This window comes from Marmota marmota, unplaced genomic scaffold (genome assembly GCF_001458135.2).
Source record: "Marmota marmota marmota unplaced genomic scaffold, marMar, whole genome shotgun sequence".
Lineage (NCBI taxonomy): Eukaryota > Metazoa > Chordata > Mammalia > Rodentia > Sciuridae > Marmota > Marmota marmota.
In genome coordinates this window covers 66,431,823-66,447,334 of record NW_025999842.1, presented here as the reverse complement: position 1 = coordinate 66,447,334, position 15,512 = coordinate 66,431,823, and the positions used below count along the sequence as shown (strand labels likewise).

The window sequence follows — 15,512 nt, the reverse complement described above, 5'->3', positions numbered from 1 at the left end:
CAGCCGGAGCAGCTCTGATTGGAATGGCTTTAAAAGGTCACTCTGTGTCAGCCCTGTCCTTCCCTTCCAGTCCTGTGTGACCCACTGCTTCCTCCCTGTGTGGAAGAGCCCTGAGAGTCTCTTGGAGCTTATTCCTGGAAGTTGGAGCGCCCTGAGATGGGGGCAGAGAACTTGTTGCATGTCCTGGGCTTCAGGGTAGGAAGAATGCCCACCCCCCGCCCAAACACCCCGCCTTCCAGAAGGTCACTGCTTATCTTTGAGAAATGGACCTGAGAGGGAGGAGAGTTTTCTAATTGTTTACTTTTAATTATTATTAGTTGTATTTAATAATAATGCAGAAGGGTGAGCTTCATTGTGGCATATTCTTATATGCACACAACAAAAGTAGATCCATTTCAATCCCCAGGACCTCCCCTTTCCCTGCCCCTCCCTCCCGCCCATGGTCCCCTTCCCCCTTCCTACTGGAGAAGGACTGGGTGTGATCAGTCCCCCATTCTAAAAATCCTACAAAATGCAAATAGCATAATTTAGGGCATAACATTATTCTAACTAAGCCACTTTTTTTTTTTTTCCTGGAACATTGGATCACCTTGAAAGAAAGGAAATATTTTCCAGCTCATTTGGACGGGCTCAGAACAATGTGGGAGAGCTGGGTGTGTGTGTGTGTGTGTGTGTGTGTGTGTGTGTATGGGTAGAATCTTGCCTCTGAGTTTGACTGATTGCTTCAGCTCATTTAGCTCCAGGTGCCAACACCCATGGTGGGAAGCCCAAGGGCCAGTCCATTCCCTCACACATTCTGCAATTTAATCCTGAGGTTCCAGTGAGAAGAATCAGACAGGTGAACAAGCCCCGTCTATTGCCCAGGGATGGTGAGTGTAGAATTCTGAAAATAAGAGGGAGAGCCGGGCCTCTGTGTGTTGGAAACATGGGTCCCATCCCTGGGCAGACTTGGTGAAGAACCAGGGCGGGCAAGCAGCTCCAGAATGGATGTTGGGACACTGCTCTGTGCACACAGCCTGAGCAGTGATCCTGCTCTCTGCTCCACCAGACCAGCCACACTGGCCCCTTCCCTGCTTCTGTGTGTGCCAGATTTCTTTCCTCAGAGGGCCTCTGTGCCGTCTGCTCCTGGGCCTGGGGTGCCCGCCTGGGTCTCTGCTGGACTCATTCAGGGCTCAGAGCAGTTCCCATCCTGAGAAGCCTCCCCTGCCCTCTCTGCCCCTTTATCTCTGGCCCGGACCTCGCAGCCCTCACTAGCTTGGCTTTTCAGCTGTTCTTGGTCGGGTATTGTCTGTCTCCCCGCCAGGGCCCTGTATTCTGGCCTCTGCTTTGTGAACCCTGACTCTTCATGTGTATTTAGCGAATGAGTTACATTAAAATTGCATAATTGACCATTTGACATAAATGCAGGTGAGTGGAGAGGCTCTTGTTCAGAAATGAAGCCACGTGACATGTGGCATTTGGGCGCCTTTCAGATTTCCGTGGAATAGCCAGGCAGGAAGGATGAACTCTTGCCTAGGTGTAAGGACATTTTTGTCTTTGTCCTTGTTCAGACTTCATCAAAGCAGTGGGTGGGCTGGTGGTGTAGCAGAGGGAGGGGACCTTGTTTCTCAGAGATCTCGTCTTTAATAATCATTTTAAAGATTCAATTCATTTTTGAATTTGTGATCCACCGTGTCCACAGGTAAACGATATTTTTATTGTGCTACTTGGAATCACTTTGGGAAAAAGACACTTAAAGCCTTCTCATACTTGAGCAAAGTATTTGTCCTACAGAAGAATCTTTAAATATAACTATGTAAACAGCAGACACTCAAAAATCAAGAATTCTAGAACTACTTCAACTCTAGGGCCCAAACAGGTTAGATGTTGAAGGCCTGTAAAATCCAGTGTCTGGGAGAGTCCCTGCCTAGTGACATGTGTTGGGAATCGCATTCTCTGTGGTTGACCACATCCTGCAGCCCTGGAGCAAGGGTCCAAGAGCCTGGAGAGTGGAGGGTGGGACAGAGGAGTCCCAGCCACCCTGGGAAGCCCTCGCCTGGACTCCTTGTCTCTGTGGGACAATAAATTTTCTTCCATGGGAATTGAAAATCAAGTTTAACTTCTTCTTGAATTCATGAGTATGATATCTTACCTTATAGGGCTGTGGACTTCTTCTTAAACATTGAGATCTCTTTGATTAATAACCTTTTAGGCCAGGCATGGGGGCACATGCCTATAAACCCAGTGATTTGTGAGGCTTAGGCAGAAGGATATCAGGTTCAAAGCCAGCCTCAGCAACTTAGTGAGGCCCTAAGCAACTTATTAAATGACAAAAAGATGTCTGTCTCAAAATAAAAGACAAAAGGGCTGGGGTGTAACTCAGTGGTTTTATTCCTCTGGGTTCCATCCCCTTACCAAAACAGAAATAAATAAATAATCTTTTAGAAAAATCTTTAGGAACAAGTACCTGCCATATCTTGCATGGTATGTATCATGTGACCTAGAGAAATGAAAAGATGACACTTTCACAGGAGAGACAGTGAATTATAGTATATAATGATCATTTGAGTAACACTTTACCTTTGTATTATTTTTTTTAAATCATAAAAGGATCTAGCATTATATTTTTTGTGAAAAGAAATTCTGTAATAATACCTGGTGACCACATTGGAAACACATGGATTTCCCCTCAACTATTTCTGGGCATAACCATCTGTTTATTGTTCTCAATCCTGAAAATGCCATAAATTAGATGGGTTTTGTGTTACTGTCTTTTTAATAATGTGGCTTCACATCCTAACAGAGCAGCTTTGGTTATCATACAGACCACACTAAAAAAGCATTCTCTCCATTTTTGGTGAAGATTTTCCTGTAGAGAGCATGACCTTTGATTTCTGCCTCCTTAAAAGCAGGGAGCCGCCCAAGAGAAGGAAGACAGCGATGTTGACCTCACGGCCACTCAGAGCCCCAGTGTGCAGGAATGGCTGGCTCAAGCTCGAACCACAAGGACCCACCAGCGGCAGAACAGTCTCCAGCAACAGAAAGTAAAGCTCCTCCTGCCCTCACTAGCCCACAGATCTGCCAAGGAAAGACCTGGAGGGAAATGCTGTTTCTTTACTAAAATCCAGTTGCTTTAAATGAAGCAAGATGTGATTAGCCTTTCAATGTCCTTACTCATGACCATTGTTATTTTAGAGGGCAGCCTTTCAGGAAATCTTGTTTTTAAGTTTTTAAATACTATAACTCAACTATAACCCACCTCTGCTTTTAGATTAGCCCTCATTTGAGTCTACTTTATTACAGTAAAAATTGGGGATATGACTCAGTGGTAGAGAGCTTGCCTCACATGCTGCTGGTCCCTGGTTCAGCATGCAGCACTGCAAGAAAACAAAACTAAACTCAAGAAGGTCTTGGGGAATTGGTGGAAATCTGAATTTCATGTTTCTTTTTTTCAAAGAAATGTCATTTATTTTTACTTTCAAGTGGACACCATCAGAAAACGTGTTGTAAATCGTTACCTAGTGAAACAATTGAGTTTTATGAATAAGATTTTTTTTTTGTCCTTGATAACACTGTTGTATAAAGGGCAAATTAAAATGTTCAATTTTCCCAAAATACAAATGAGTCTCCTGCAAATAATGAAGGTGAAACCAAATCCGTTGATGATCCAATTTACACAGTAGTGAGCTGGGTGTGGTGGCACACCCTTGCAATGCCAGCAGCTGGGAGGCTGAAGCAGGAGAATCAAGTCCAAAAGCCAGCCTGGGCAATTTAGTGAGAACCTGTCTCCAAATAAAATAGAAGAGTTTGGGGGTCTAGCTCAGCAAAAGCATACTTGCCCAGCTTTATTGAGGCCCTGACTTCATTCCTAGCATTGCCAAAAAAAATTAAAAAATAAAATAAGTGAAGAAAAAAGAAAGCTGGTGCTTTCAAGAATCTGTTCTGGCAAGCAGTTTTTTTGTTTTGGTTTTGGTTTTTGAAAAGTGAAAGCTCACTCTATGCCACTAGAGGGCACAATTGTCCAGTAAAATTTTATTTTCCCATTGATTGGCCCAGCTTTTTCAAGTATCTTTTATCAAAGCAAAAGAAAACTGTATAATACAGATATGTTTGAATATTTATCTAAATTCTATCTTGAAATCATACCTTTTATGTAATGTGCAAATTTAAAGCTTACTGCCAAAGTTCCCTGAGAATTTTCTAAACAAAACTGTGATTATCAACAATGACCATGAAATGACCAAAAAGTGTTTGCATTTGTCCTCTACCTTGATCAGGAGCTGGAACAAGAATTAGCTGAACAGAAGAGCCTCCTGCGCTCAGTAGCCAGTCGTGGAGAGGAGATCCTGACCCAACACTCAGCCTTGGAGACCTCGGGTGACCTTGGGTATGTTTCAGAACACTTCAACTTTCTCTTTTTCTAATTGTGTTTCCCTGACAGTGGAAGAAATGGGATCAGCTCATTCAAAATTTTATTTCAAATGTCCTGTGAAAAATGTTGTTTTCACTCTAGAATACTAAATGTACTTGCATGTTGAGTATTTATTGCAAAGCACAAGCCTCACTAGTAACTGTAATGGCTAAGTTCTTTGCTCACTTCCCATGTTCTGAGCACATCTGTCTAAAGAAGATGCTCATAAGTTCATTTTCTAAATCAAATAGGAAATGCATTAGAAAATTGGATGTATAATGTTTCTAAGTGAATTATATGTAACTGTAGAGCATTTCCCCCTAAAGAGCTTATCTTCCTCTATCCACATTCAAAAAAAAAATGTATGTACTCTCTAAAATATCTGGACTTTTTTCAGTGGGTCAGTTTCTGTAATTTCTACTGTAAAGTCCTTGAGCTTGGAATGGGTCTGAAGTGGAGACTTTGAAAGTCTTAAACATAGAAAAATGTTAAAAGGAAAATGAAGGAAGTTGGAGAATTTCCAAGTTTCAGAATTTGATTAGAAAGGTAGGGAGGTAAAGGTATTGCAACATAGTGGGATAGCTGTAATTTTTAGTCAGCTCTGAGTTTTTTTTTTTCCAGTTCCAGAGCTATCACTTGGGAAATATCACTCAACTCTGAGCCTTGGGTTGCTCATGTGAAGAATTCAAATAACAAACAACAGCCATCATCACAAAAGTGTTGTGAAAGTGGGTGGTTGGCGCATGCCTGAAATCCCAGGGACCCAGGAGGTTGAGGCAGGAGGACTGCAAATTTGAGGCCAGCCTCACCAGCTTAGGGAGACCCTGTCTAAAATACAACTAATAATATTTTTTTAAAAAAAGAACTAGGGATGTAGCTCATTCGTTAAACACTGAGCGCCCTGGGTTCAATCCCCAATACCAACAACAGCAACAAAAAAATTGGAACTATCAAACAAGATACAAGGACAACTTAAACTAAAAAAGGTCTCAACAGAAGCTCTGTAATTGTGTGTGCTACAGGCTGTGATTAATGAGTATCCTTCCACAAATAACTTTGACCTTGTTTTCCACTTCTGAAAGGTCTTCCCCCCACCCCACCCCAGGGGATATAATGTGAAAGAGAAAGTATGTACATTATGAAGGTGATTTTTGAAATAATATTAATAATGCCAAATAATTGAAAAGGCAGAAATGCTCACTGGTGTGGAAAAAAAAAAAAACTAAAGAAAATTTGTGTAAATGTATATCTAAAACTAAAAGTTACTTAACGGTATCATAAAATGTATATATGATACTAAGCAAAAAAGTGAATTAAAATTGAAAGTGTAATGTATATGTGGATAAAAACCAAGACAGAATGTGGATAAATCAAACTAACTTTGGTGAGGGCAGATGGGAAATGTTTTTTATTAGAGCTTTACAGTTATACATAGCGTTGGGCTCATCCTGACAAACTCATACATGCATGGAATTTGATTTCAGTTCATGATCCTCCCTCCTTTTCCCTCCCCCCTCCCCTGTACCCCTTCCTCTTCTAGACTTCTTTTCACTCATCTATTTATTTATATTTGACTGATTCTTTTTACTAATACATAAAGGTGAAATCCCCTTTGGTATATTTACATGTGCACATGATATGACTTTTTAAAAGAATTCATTCTGCATTGCCTTCCATTTAGATTGGGGAAATTAAAAAAAAACTTCTTTATATATTAAATATTCTTTATATTTAATCAATGCTGACAGAATGTTGCTGTCACATTAGTGCTGATCATATACATAGATGTAGATATACATATTACTAAATATAGATATTAAATATTTCCCTGATTTTATAATATTTATGCATATATAAATAATCAAAAGTGGTAAATGAGTAAATATGTGTTTGAATTTCCAACACATATATACATATATGAATATCAAAGGCATATGATAAAGGATAAATGACAAGAAGCATTTGCAATAGGGATATTATGATAAAGTACATAGGAATGCAAGACAAGAAAGTAAAACCAAGAAACCAAAAATAGTGACATGGTTAAGAAATGTCGATTTAAAAGAATATAAATGAATACGACAATGATATTTGTAGTTGGGCTGTAAAAATTGTGACCAAAACATGAGGATTTTTAAAAAACATCTCTTGTCATCATGTTTACAAATGGTAATAAGGAGCTGGGGGAGCAGCTCAATGGTGGGGCACCTGCCCAGTATGAATAAGGCCCTGGGTTCATGCTCCAGCACTGCACAAAAAAGAGGGGGGTGGGGAATAAAAGAAAACAAGAGCAGATGAGGTCATAAATATGTACATCTGTGTCTGGAGCAAACCCGTCTCGATTGAGACTTGCCTTCACTGAGCATTTTCTGTTTCCGACTCCTCTAAGATGTTTGCCTATCCCTTGCAGTTTTCTGTTTCTTTCCACAACATTATTTTTACAAAGAGCCCGTGCACACATTTCATCCTCAGGATGTGTATAGTTCCAAAAAAGAAGTAGCTGAGATCTTCTGCAATTTTTTTTGCCATGGCTTTTTTTTCCTTCCCTGACCTTCAGCATTGGAAAGAATCCAAATGGCAGACAAACAACTGGAAATTGCTCTTTTCAAATATAAAAGTATTTTTAAAAGAAATTTGTAGAGAAGTACTGGCTTTCTATACAAGATTCGCTTTGAAGACTGCTGATAAATTCTTTCACCTATATAAATTCTTTTACACAAATTCCTTTGAAAACTTACCTTTAAATGTAGTTGATTTTAGTTCAGCCAGTTCTTTCAAGTCCCTGGGGACCAACCAAACAAATAATCATAAATTAAGTGATCTCTAGAAACCAAAGGAAAAATTATATTTTGGGTTAGAACAGAGTAACATTTCTAGGGGGAAAATATTCATTTTTCATTATATTCGTTGTATTTGTTAAGTCTTATAATTACTTACTGATTTTCTGCAGCTGTCAAATGTGAACTGGTTTGTGTGGGATGCCCCTGTAGGAAGAGCATGACCTGCTTTATATACTCAGAAATTTACTATATAAAGAAATCAAATTTCTTGCATGTATGATTTTGTCAAAATGAACCCAGACACTGCATATAATTATAATGCTCTAATTTAAACAAAAGAAAGCAGCAGCAGCAGCAGCACCTACATGAAATGTGGTCTTAATAGAGGGCTCATTTCAAATCTCCTAAGAAAATCCACTGGAAATTTATTGATATAAATGTGAACGGAAAGGACATTTTCCTTGGGGGTAGTGAAAGGCTGTATTCTAACTGAAAACTAATTTGCTGCTGGTTTTGTTTTTTTACATGTGTCAATGATTAAATATAAGAATATGGATCTTAATTCTTCCCCTGTTTTATGATAAATTTTTATGCAAACATAAAAAGAAAACATAATGAAGAGATTTAATTTCATAAGAACTTTAAAACGTTTTTCTTTCTTAAAAAAAAAAAACAGAAAAATCCAGAGACTAATTGTTGCAAACCCTCAACTAGAGGCATCTGTACCGTTTTGTCTTTTTTTTTCATTCAATGTCATTTTCTTAGCTCAACCATGTCAAAACATGCAGACTTAGTTCCACATTTTAACTGCTCACTGCTGTTTTAGACTTCCTTCCTTCCCTTTCTTTGCTGTTACTCATATTGGAAATACCTAGCATGTCTCCAATAGATGGGAGAGATCCTTTGAGTTATATCCTAGAAATAGAATCCCTGCATCACAGGATTGTGGAATCTTAAGTCCGACTTCAAAAGGCTTACCTGAGACACTCCTGTATTTATACATACTCTGAAAAAAAATTGGTTTCAGGGTCACTACCGATGAACTAGTTAGCTGCCAATGAACTTGTTAGTTCTTTCCACTCAAGCAAAAGGCACTGTCAAAATATTAATTCATAGCTCATATGCCTTCCAGATGCCATGGTTCTAGTCAGGGCCTCAAAATACCTCCTGATACATTAATATCAGAACTTCAGCTCCCTCGATTATTATTGTCACCATTATCATTATTATTAGGCTGCATTTATTAAGTGGCTGTTGTTTGCTCCATAGGGTTGTAGGCATTATGTATTGGTTATCTTACTTTCCATAATTCTGTAAGATGGATACCATCTTCATTTGTAAGGTGAGACAATTGAGTCTCAGAGGAAGTAACATGTTACTCAGTGTCACAAATGCAATGTGCCGGAGCAGGATTCCTTTCCCCTGCTTCCCGTGCTAAGGAGGGAGCAAGGCCTCATTCAAGCTAGGGCAGGTGCCTTATTCTGAGCCACACCTGCCTCTAGAGAGGGCTCTGATCTAGATGCTCACTCCAAAGCCACAGTTTCTCAGGGTCCCCTCCTTCCCCCAAGCTCTGTCCTTCCAGTGCATGTCCTGACATTCTGTAGGCTCACGTCATGGTAAAACCTCTCATAGAGGAGTTAACATTTTCATGGTTTTGAACTAATTTGTAGACTATATATCAAAGGATGCCGCTCCATAATCATACTGCAGTTTTTGTTTCTAAATGTTACAATTCAATACTCAGTTTTTATTAATGTATTTTTAAAATATTCATTATGCTCACAGTTAAATTGTGAATAAGACTATACTTGTTTGTAGTCTCTGTATTTCTGCTTCAATTTGTATTTTTAAGGCGTAGCTAATGACCAAAGTAATCTTGCTCCAGTTTGTGAGTTCAGGCCTAGGACACACAATGTGACCTCTCTCGTTGCTTTTTTTGTGCACATTGTAAACTTAGACTATTTATTCTTCTAATAGCGAAAAACCTGATGTGTTATCCCAGGAATTGGGGATGGAAGGAGAGAAATCATCTGCAGAAGACCAGATGAGAATGAAATGGGAAAGCCTGCACCAAGAATTTAGTACCAAGCAGAAACTACTACAGAATGTTCTGGAACAGGAACAAGAGCAAGTGGTATCAAACGTTTTGCTTTTCTATATTGAGAAACATCAGAGATGTGTGCCTTATGCTAAGGGAATGTGTTCAATAATCTGTATTCTCATTATCAATTCCAAACTAAGATATGATGCAAATTATTCATCCTATATTTTTCTTAACAAGCCTGCTTCACATTTCCCTTAATAATTGTCTATTTCTATGTGAAAATTTATTTGATTTCCAGGTAATATTTTCCCTCAAGCATGATTAATATCTGACTCCTCACTAGAATAGGCCATTAAATTTTATTTTATTTTTTCCCACATGGAAAATTATGGATAAAAATTGAGGATATACACATCCAGGGCAAATGGAATTCCACAAATCTGGAACTAAGTTGTCAAGTCATCTTATTTTCCATGGCTTCTTCCAGTATTTAATAATTTTAAAAGGTCTTAATGAAAAACATATTGGAACCTCAGAGGGTCTGAAGGAAGGGAAGCCAGTGGTCAGCTAGAATGGTTACTGACCCCTGTGTCAGGTTGGGTTCTGGGATGGATACTGTGTGATATTGGGCTGGGTTCCACCGAGCATGCCAAGTTCAAGGGAATTGAATATGGCCACAGAAGGTCCCAGGTAAATAATCACTGTTAGTTCACTGTATGGAGAAGCCAGGGAATAACAGGAAGTCAGAGGAATTTGAGAGTTTGGAGGGTAACAAGGGAGCCAGGAACCCAGTCATGCCTGCGATGCCTACCACAGTTGTGGCTCTGGGATTCTGCAATAGGAGCCTAGGCCCAGGTCCTGGGCCAGAGCATGTCCATCTAGGCTCATACCAAGACAGCGAATTTTTGTTAGGATGAATTCGAGGACCTTTACCGTTGGTCTCACGGCTCTGGCCAGAACTGGCTCAGGGACTGGGGGAGACAGAACTGGAAAGAAAGGTGTCAGTCAGTACTGCATGACATCTGGGAGGACGAAGCAGGAGCTGTCAAAGCAGGCACGAGAGGATATGGCTATAACTGGCCAGGACCAACTAGGAAGAGGCATCTAACCTAAGGGCCACAGTGTGTCCCCTTGTGTCTGGCGACCCTTGCATACGTGTCTCCAGAGCCATGCATTTCTATCCCACTCTCCAAAACCACATGGCATGACATGCCTGCTCCCACCTCGCCCCGCTGCTCCAGCCAGGGGGTCTGCGTGAAGAGTCACCAGCTCTGGCCTGGGGAATTTAAAGCATTCCATACCTGAAGGCAGCATCTCCTCCAGTGAGCACGTAAATGAGAAAATGGGGACACAGTACCTATGCTCTTAAATAAGGTGTCCCTGTTGGCCTGCAGCTTTACAGCAGGTCAAATCGACTCCTGTCCGGCGTGCCACTGTACAGAGGGGATGGGCAGGCGCAAGACAAATCCGCAGTGACGTCTTTGCTGGATGGACTGAACCAGGCCTTCCAGGAGGTTTCGTCCCAGGTAGGCCTGTGCCCCTGTGTGCGTGTCTCGGCTTGGCTGGGCCTTGCCCTGCTTGCGTGGGTCCCCTCTGCCTTTGCAGAGCTGTTCCACCCCTGCGCATGAGCACTGAGAGCCTACAGGAGGGATGAGCCCTGAAACAAAAAGCCACTGGTCCCTGGAGTCTCTCCTCGTATTTTCGATTCCTCAAAACACTGTCATGGGTTCCTTATCCCGTACCTACTGCTTCTCAGGGTGGAGGAGCCAAGAGGCAGAACGTGCACCTGGAGCAAATGCTGTACGACGGAGTCTCAGCCACCTCCACCTGGCTAGATGACGTTGAGGAGCGCTTGTTTGTTGCCACCGCACTTCTGCCCGAAGAAACAGAGACGTGTCTCTTCAACCAAGAGGTAAGGATGGCAGCTTCTGTGTGAGATTTTAAAGCTCGATGAGTTTTGATAATGAGTAATTAATTTCCAATATGAAGGTATGCATAAAACAGTTCTCATGAAGCACAAAGGTGTACTCCCAAGTAACACAGTGCAGGACAGAATTGTTTGAATACAGAAAAGCCTCATAGATATGTATGCCTGCTTCACATTTTTATCCCTTATATTGTGTAAAAAGGGGGAGAAAAACGCAAAATGCTAGAAAACTATTGCATATCATCAATCTGCCATATAATGAAACACATGCTTTAAAAACAATACTGGATTCCTACATAATGCTTTACAAGACTCATTTTTTTTGTATCAGTTTGTACTATTATGAGCTAATGATGTAAAGTTGCTGAGAAAAAAATCTCCTCAAAAGCAACTTTCCACTGGGCACAGTGGCACATGCCTGTAATCCCAGTGGCTAGGGAGGCTGAGGCAGGAGGATCAAGAGTTCAAAGCAGCAAAAGTGAGGTCCTAAGCAACTCAGTGAGACCTTGTCTCTGAATAAAATACAAAATGGGGCTGGGGATGTGGCTCAGTGGTCGAGTGCCCCTGAGTTCAATCCCTGTTACTCTGACCCCAACCAAAACCCCAACTTTCCTATTATGCATAGAAGTCTGGGGAAAAAAGATGAATTGGCCTTGGTTTAGTGATTAATAAGCAGTAAGATTTAGTGGATTTTCTACGAAGAAATGACTTTTTTGCATACTGATTCAACCATCTAAACACAGAAACAAAGTTTCTCCTTTATCAACCCTAGGCCCTTGCCAAAGACATTAAGGAAATGTCTGAAGAAATGGATAAGAATAAGAACTTGTTTTCCCAAACTTTTCCCGAGAATGGCGATAACCGGGATGTCATTGAAGATACTTTGGGGTGTCTTTTGGGCAGATTGTCCTTATTAGACACAGTAGTGAATCAGCGATGTCATCAGATGAAGGAAAGACTTCAGCAAATACTAAATTTCCAGGTAAAGAGGAGTTTTCTTTTTTTCCATTTTTAGGATACAGTCAGTAATAATCAATAGGGTATCTCATTGAGGTAAGAAAATCTTTTTTTCTTTCAAGTGTTCAATGAAGAGCAGGAGAATTACATGCAGATGGAACTATAGGATTAGAAAACAAAATGTTTCATGCTTCTAGAAATGGAAGGTTGAGAAAACAACTCTAAGTGCTGAGTAAAACTTCAACAAAAAAGTCAAATTTTTTGCTTATTATAATCAAAGTTTCCAGGGGGCAGTAGTGGAGTTCTGTATTTATTACCCAAGAACATGTGGCAACTGCTACAATGTGGAAGGTACCCCAGGCTTCAGTACCCAAGAGGTTTTGGCAGTGGCTGTGGTCTGATTGCTTCTACCTGTGTTGAAATGTATTGCACTGCCTTCCAATCCTCACCCTCAGACTCACTACCTTTTTGCTTCATTTTGGAATTCTACACAATTATTTCGATGTCAACTAAATAGTAGTATGGTCATGAAACTTTTCTTATATGAGTGTACACTAAAACAAATGCAAAAGCTGCTGATAAACTTTTAATGTTGATTTTTCATTCCTAATAAAATGCACCATGTGGAAATATTTAATTTTAATTGGATGCTTTTTTTTTAGAAAACATTCGAGATATACAAAATAGATGCTTCTAATTAGTGCTCACAGATTGATACAAAGTTTTGATTTGTAAAAAAGAAAATACTAATATCAAATAAATTCTCTATTTACTTAGACATGTGCAATTTTCTGGATAGCCATCTAGTGCGACAAATTACCACTACCTTCCAGAAGTCTACATTCTTAAAACTATCCATTGAAAAGTATTGCAATCATGTGTGGGGTTTTCTTGGACTGGAGATTGAACCCCAGGGGTGCTTTACCACTGAGCTACATGCCCCCCCCCCCCCGCCACCTTTGTTTACAACTATTTTTAGCACAGTCACATTAAGTTGCTGAGGTTGACCTCAAACTTATTTTTTTATTCATACACACAGATTTCAGATGTGTTATTGTATTTAATCAATACAGTATCCCTATGTTTTAATTTTGCACTCTGGGTTCAAAATCTGGCTCTGTCCCTTACTGTAGTATAAGCTGCTTATCTTCTCTAAGCAGTTAGTATCTTCAACTATTAAATCACACTCTTAGTAATTTTCTCCTAGTGCTCTAAGAACAAAATAAGTTAAAATATGTGAAGTGCTCTAAGTAGTGCCTGATACATGGGCACCCAGCCAATTTTTGTTGTTGCAGTTGTTCTTGCTATAAGCGTAGTGGTAGAGGATCTAAAACCAAGAGAAAGGTTGAATTACTCCTTCATGGTTATCAAAGAGCACTTTTCTATTTTATATTATGGCAAGAGAGATGGAGACTAATAGTCCTCTGAAGATACATTCTGAAGGCAGAGCCAGATGGAAAGCGTTTGTTGATGGTTTGATGTGGGGAATGAGAGACAGGGGGAATGCCCAGGAGCTCCAGGGATTCTGAATTGCCCCTTTGGGGCCCTTGACCAGCAGAGAAGGCCGGTGGATAGCAGTGGGCACGCCCAGGTTACTTGTGGTACCATTGATTGCAACATGGGGCACAGAGTCACAGTAGACACTTGTGTATGCAGGTCTGTGGCATGGAGGAATAGTCTGGAAGGGACATTCACATCTATGCCTGTAGGTTGTGTAGTACATAGCGAGGAAAAAGAATTCACTCAAGTCAGAAAAGCAGGGGTTATTGTTTAACTGTTTTGTTTCAGATGCAAGAATTGATTGCATGTAAATATCTAAGTATGTCTTAAACAGACCATTATGTAATTTATGAAAATTTATTTCATTTCTCTAAAATTCATCTTTCATGAACTAATACACTGAGTTTTAACAGCATGCTAAGGGGAGAGTAACTGTGAAAATGTATGTGTTTCTGAAAGGTGCATTTTGCTTTTTTGAATTGCATTTCTTATATTATTGTCCTGACATTTTAAAATTTTGTTGGTAATTATAACCAGTCACAGGAAAATATGAACTAAGCATGAGTACTTTGGAACTAGGAGAACATGCAATCACAAAACTCTCTTTAAATCATGTTCTCTATTTTCCTTTTGCCAACAAGTTTCTACTTGTTGGTGGCCAGCTCACTAACAAAAACTGACAATTCAAATGTTTTTGTTCCAATTTAATTGAAAAAAGAGTTCCAATGGTAATATAATGAAGGATCAAGTCTCAAACCATTTGCTCTTACTTTGTACCAAGTACCTGGTGTGGTGTCAGTGCTCAAGAGTTGTTGAAATGGCATGTCCTCCTTTTCCAAGCCAGCTTCGAGCATCAACTTTTGCCAGACTCTTAACACAATTCTAAACCCCAAAGACAATGTGGAAGGGTCCCTAGATGCTATGTCTGTTATGTCTATTATGCTGTGGAACCACAGACAAGTCAAACCCTCAACTTCTGAATTTAATTTTTTTTCTCATAGACTTAACCAAAATAACTTTTCTAAATAGGTAATTCAGTATTTGAAGTCATTTTTTAAAGTGAAAAAAAGAATCATTAATGAAAGAGTGAGGCAGTATAACTAATTTTAAAGCTTGAAACTTTCCATGGACCTGATCCTCAACAACCAGAATCCTGTCCCTTTATACCCTCCTAGTAGCTCCATTGACTACAAAAAACAAAAAAATTAGGACATATTATCTTACTATATAGATAACTTGATCATCTTGCTTTATCATAAGTAATAATAATTGGTTAAATCTTTTGGGGTTTTAATCATAATGAATTTTTAATCTTAAGAAAATACCAATGTTGGTAAAATTATTAGCACCTTTTAATATTTTTATTTAGTAAATTTTAAATCAATCACATTATTATCTATCTTCTTAACTAATATCTCTCTCTCACAATAATTAGTGTGGCTTCCAGAAATGTAATCTTGGTTCCTATTATCTTCAGTAGAACATAGTTAAGAGAAAATGCACTATTAAAACTATAAAGATGACATATGAGAAATAAACATGCATTCTTCATTTCTAACCTATGAAATGTATACTGTTACCCTTTAGATTAATTAAACTGACTTTATTATAAATGTATGGATATAGTGGAGACTTTATTGCTTTTATATCTGTTCAAGTGAATGAGAAACATCTTTCACTGTGCTTACAAGATAAATGTGTGATGATTCTAATGGCCTGTATGACCTTACCTTGAACACACTGAGTAAATGCAAACATTATCAGAATTCATGCAAATGCTTCAGGTTTCCAATGCTGCCATAATAATTTATTTAGTTGGCCTCTGAGCTTGAACATGGGTTTGAACATGGGTTTGAATTCCTCTTCCTCCTCCTCCTCCTCCTCCTCCTCCTCCTCCTCCTCCTTCTTCTTCTT

General features: G+C 39.5%; 1 protein-coding gene across 16 annotated transcripts in view; it reads left to right on the top strand.

Moving 5' to 3' along the window:
* Syne1 (spectrin repeat containing nuclear envelope protein 1) overlaps window positions 1-15,512 on the top strand; it is a 373,023-nt gene that overhangs the window by 254,727 nt on the left and 102,784 nt on the right. For 13 of the 16 annotated variants that reach the window (XM_048800010.1, XM_048799993.1, XM_048799999.1 and 10 more), the window contains 6 exons: window positions 2,889-3,023; window positions 4,257-4,366; window positions 9,148-9,304; window positions 10,609-10,740; window positions 10,971-11,126; window positions 11,914-12,123. In XM_048800010.1, the coding sequence (XP_048655967.1) occupies window positions 2,889-3,023; window positions 4,257-4,366; window positions 9,148-9,304; window positions 10,609-10,740; window positions 10,971-11,126; window positions 11,914-12,123 (900 nt within the window). The remainder of the gene's footprint in view (window positions 1-2,888; window positions 3,024-4,256; window positions 4,367-9,147; window positions 9,305-10,608; window positions 10,741-10,970; window positions 11,127-11,913; window positions 12,124-15,512) is intronic. The other 3 variants (XM_015502320.2, XM_048800002.1, XM_048799986.1) reach the window with 1 other exon arrangement.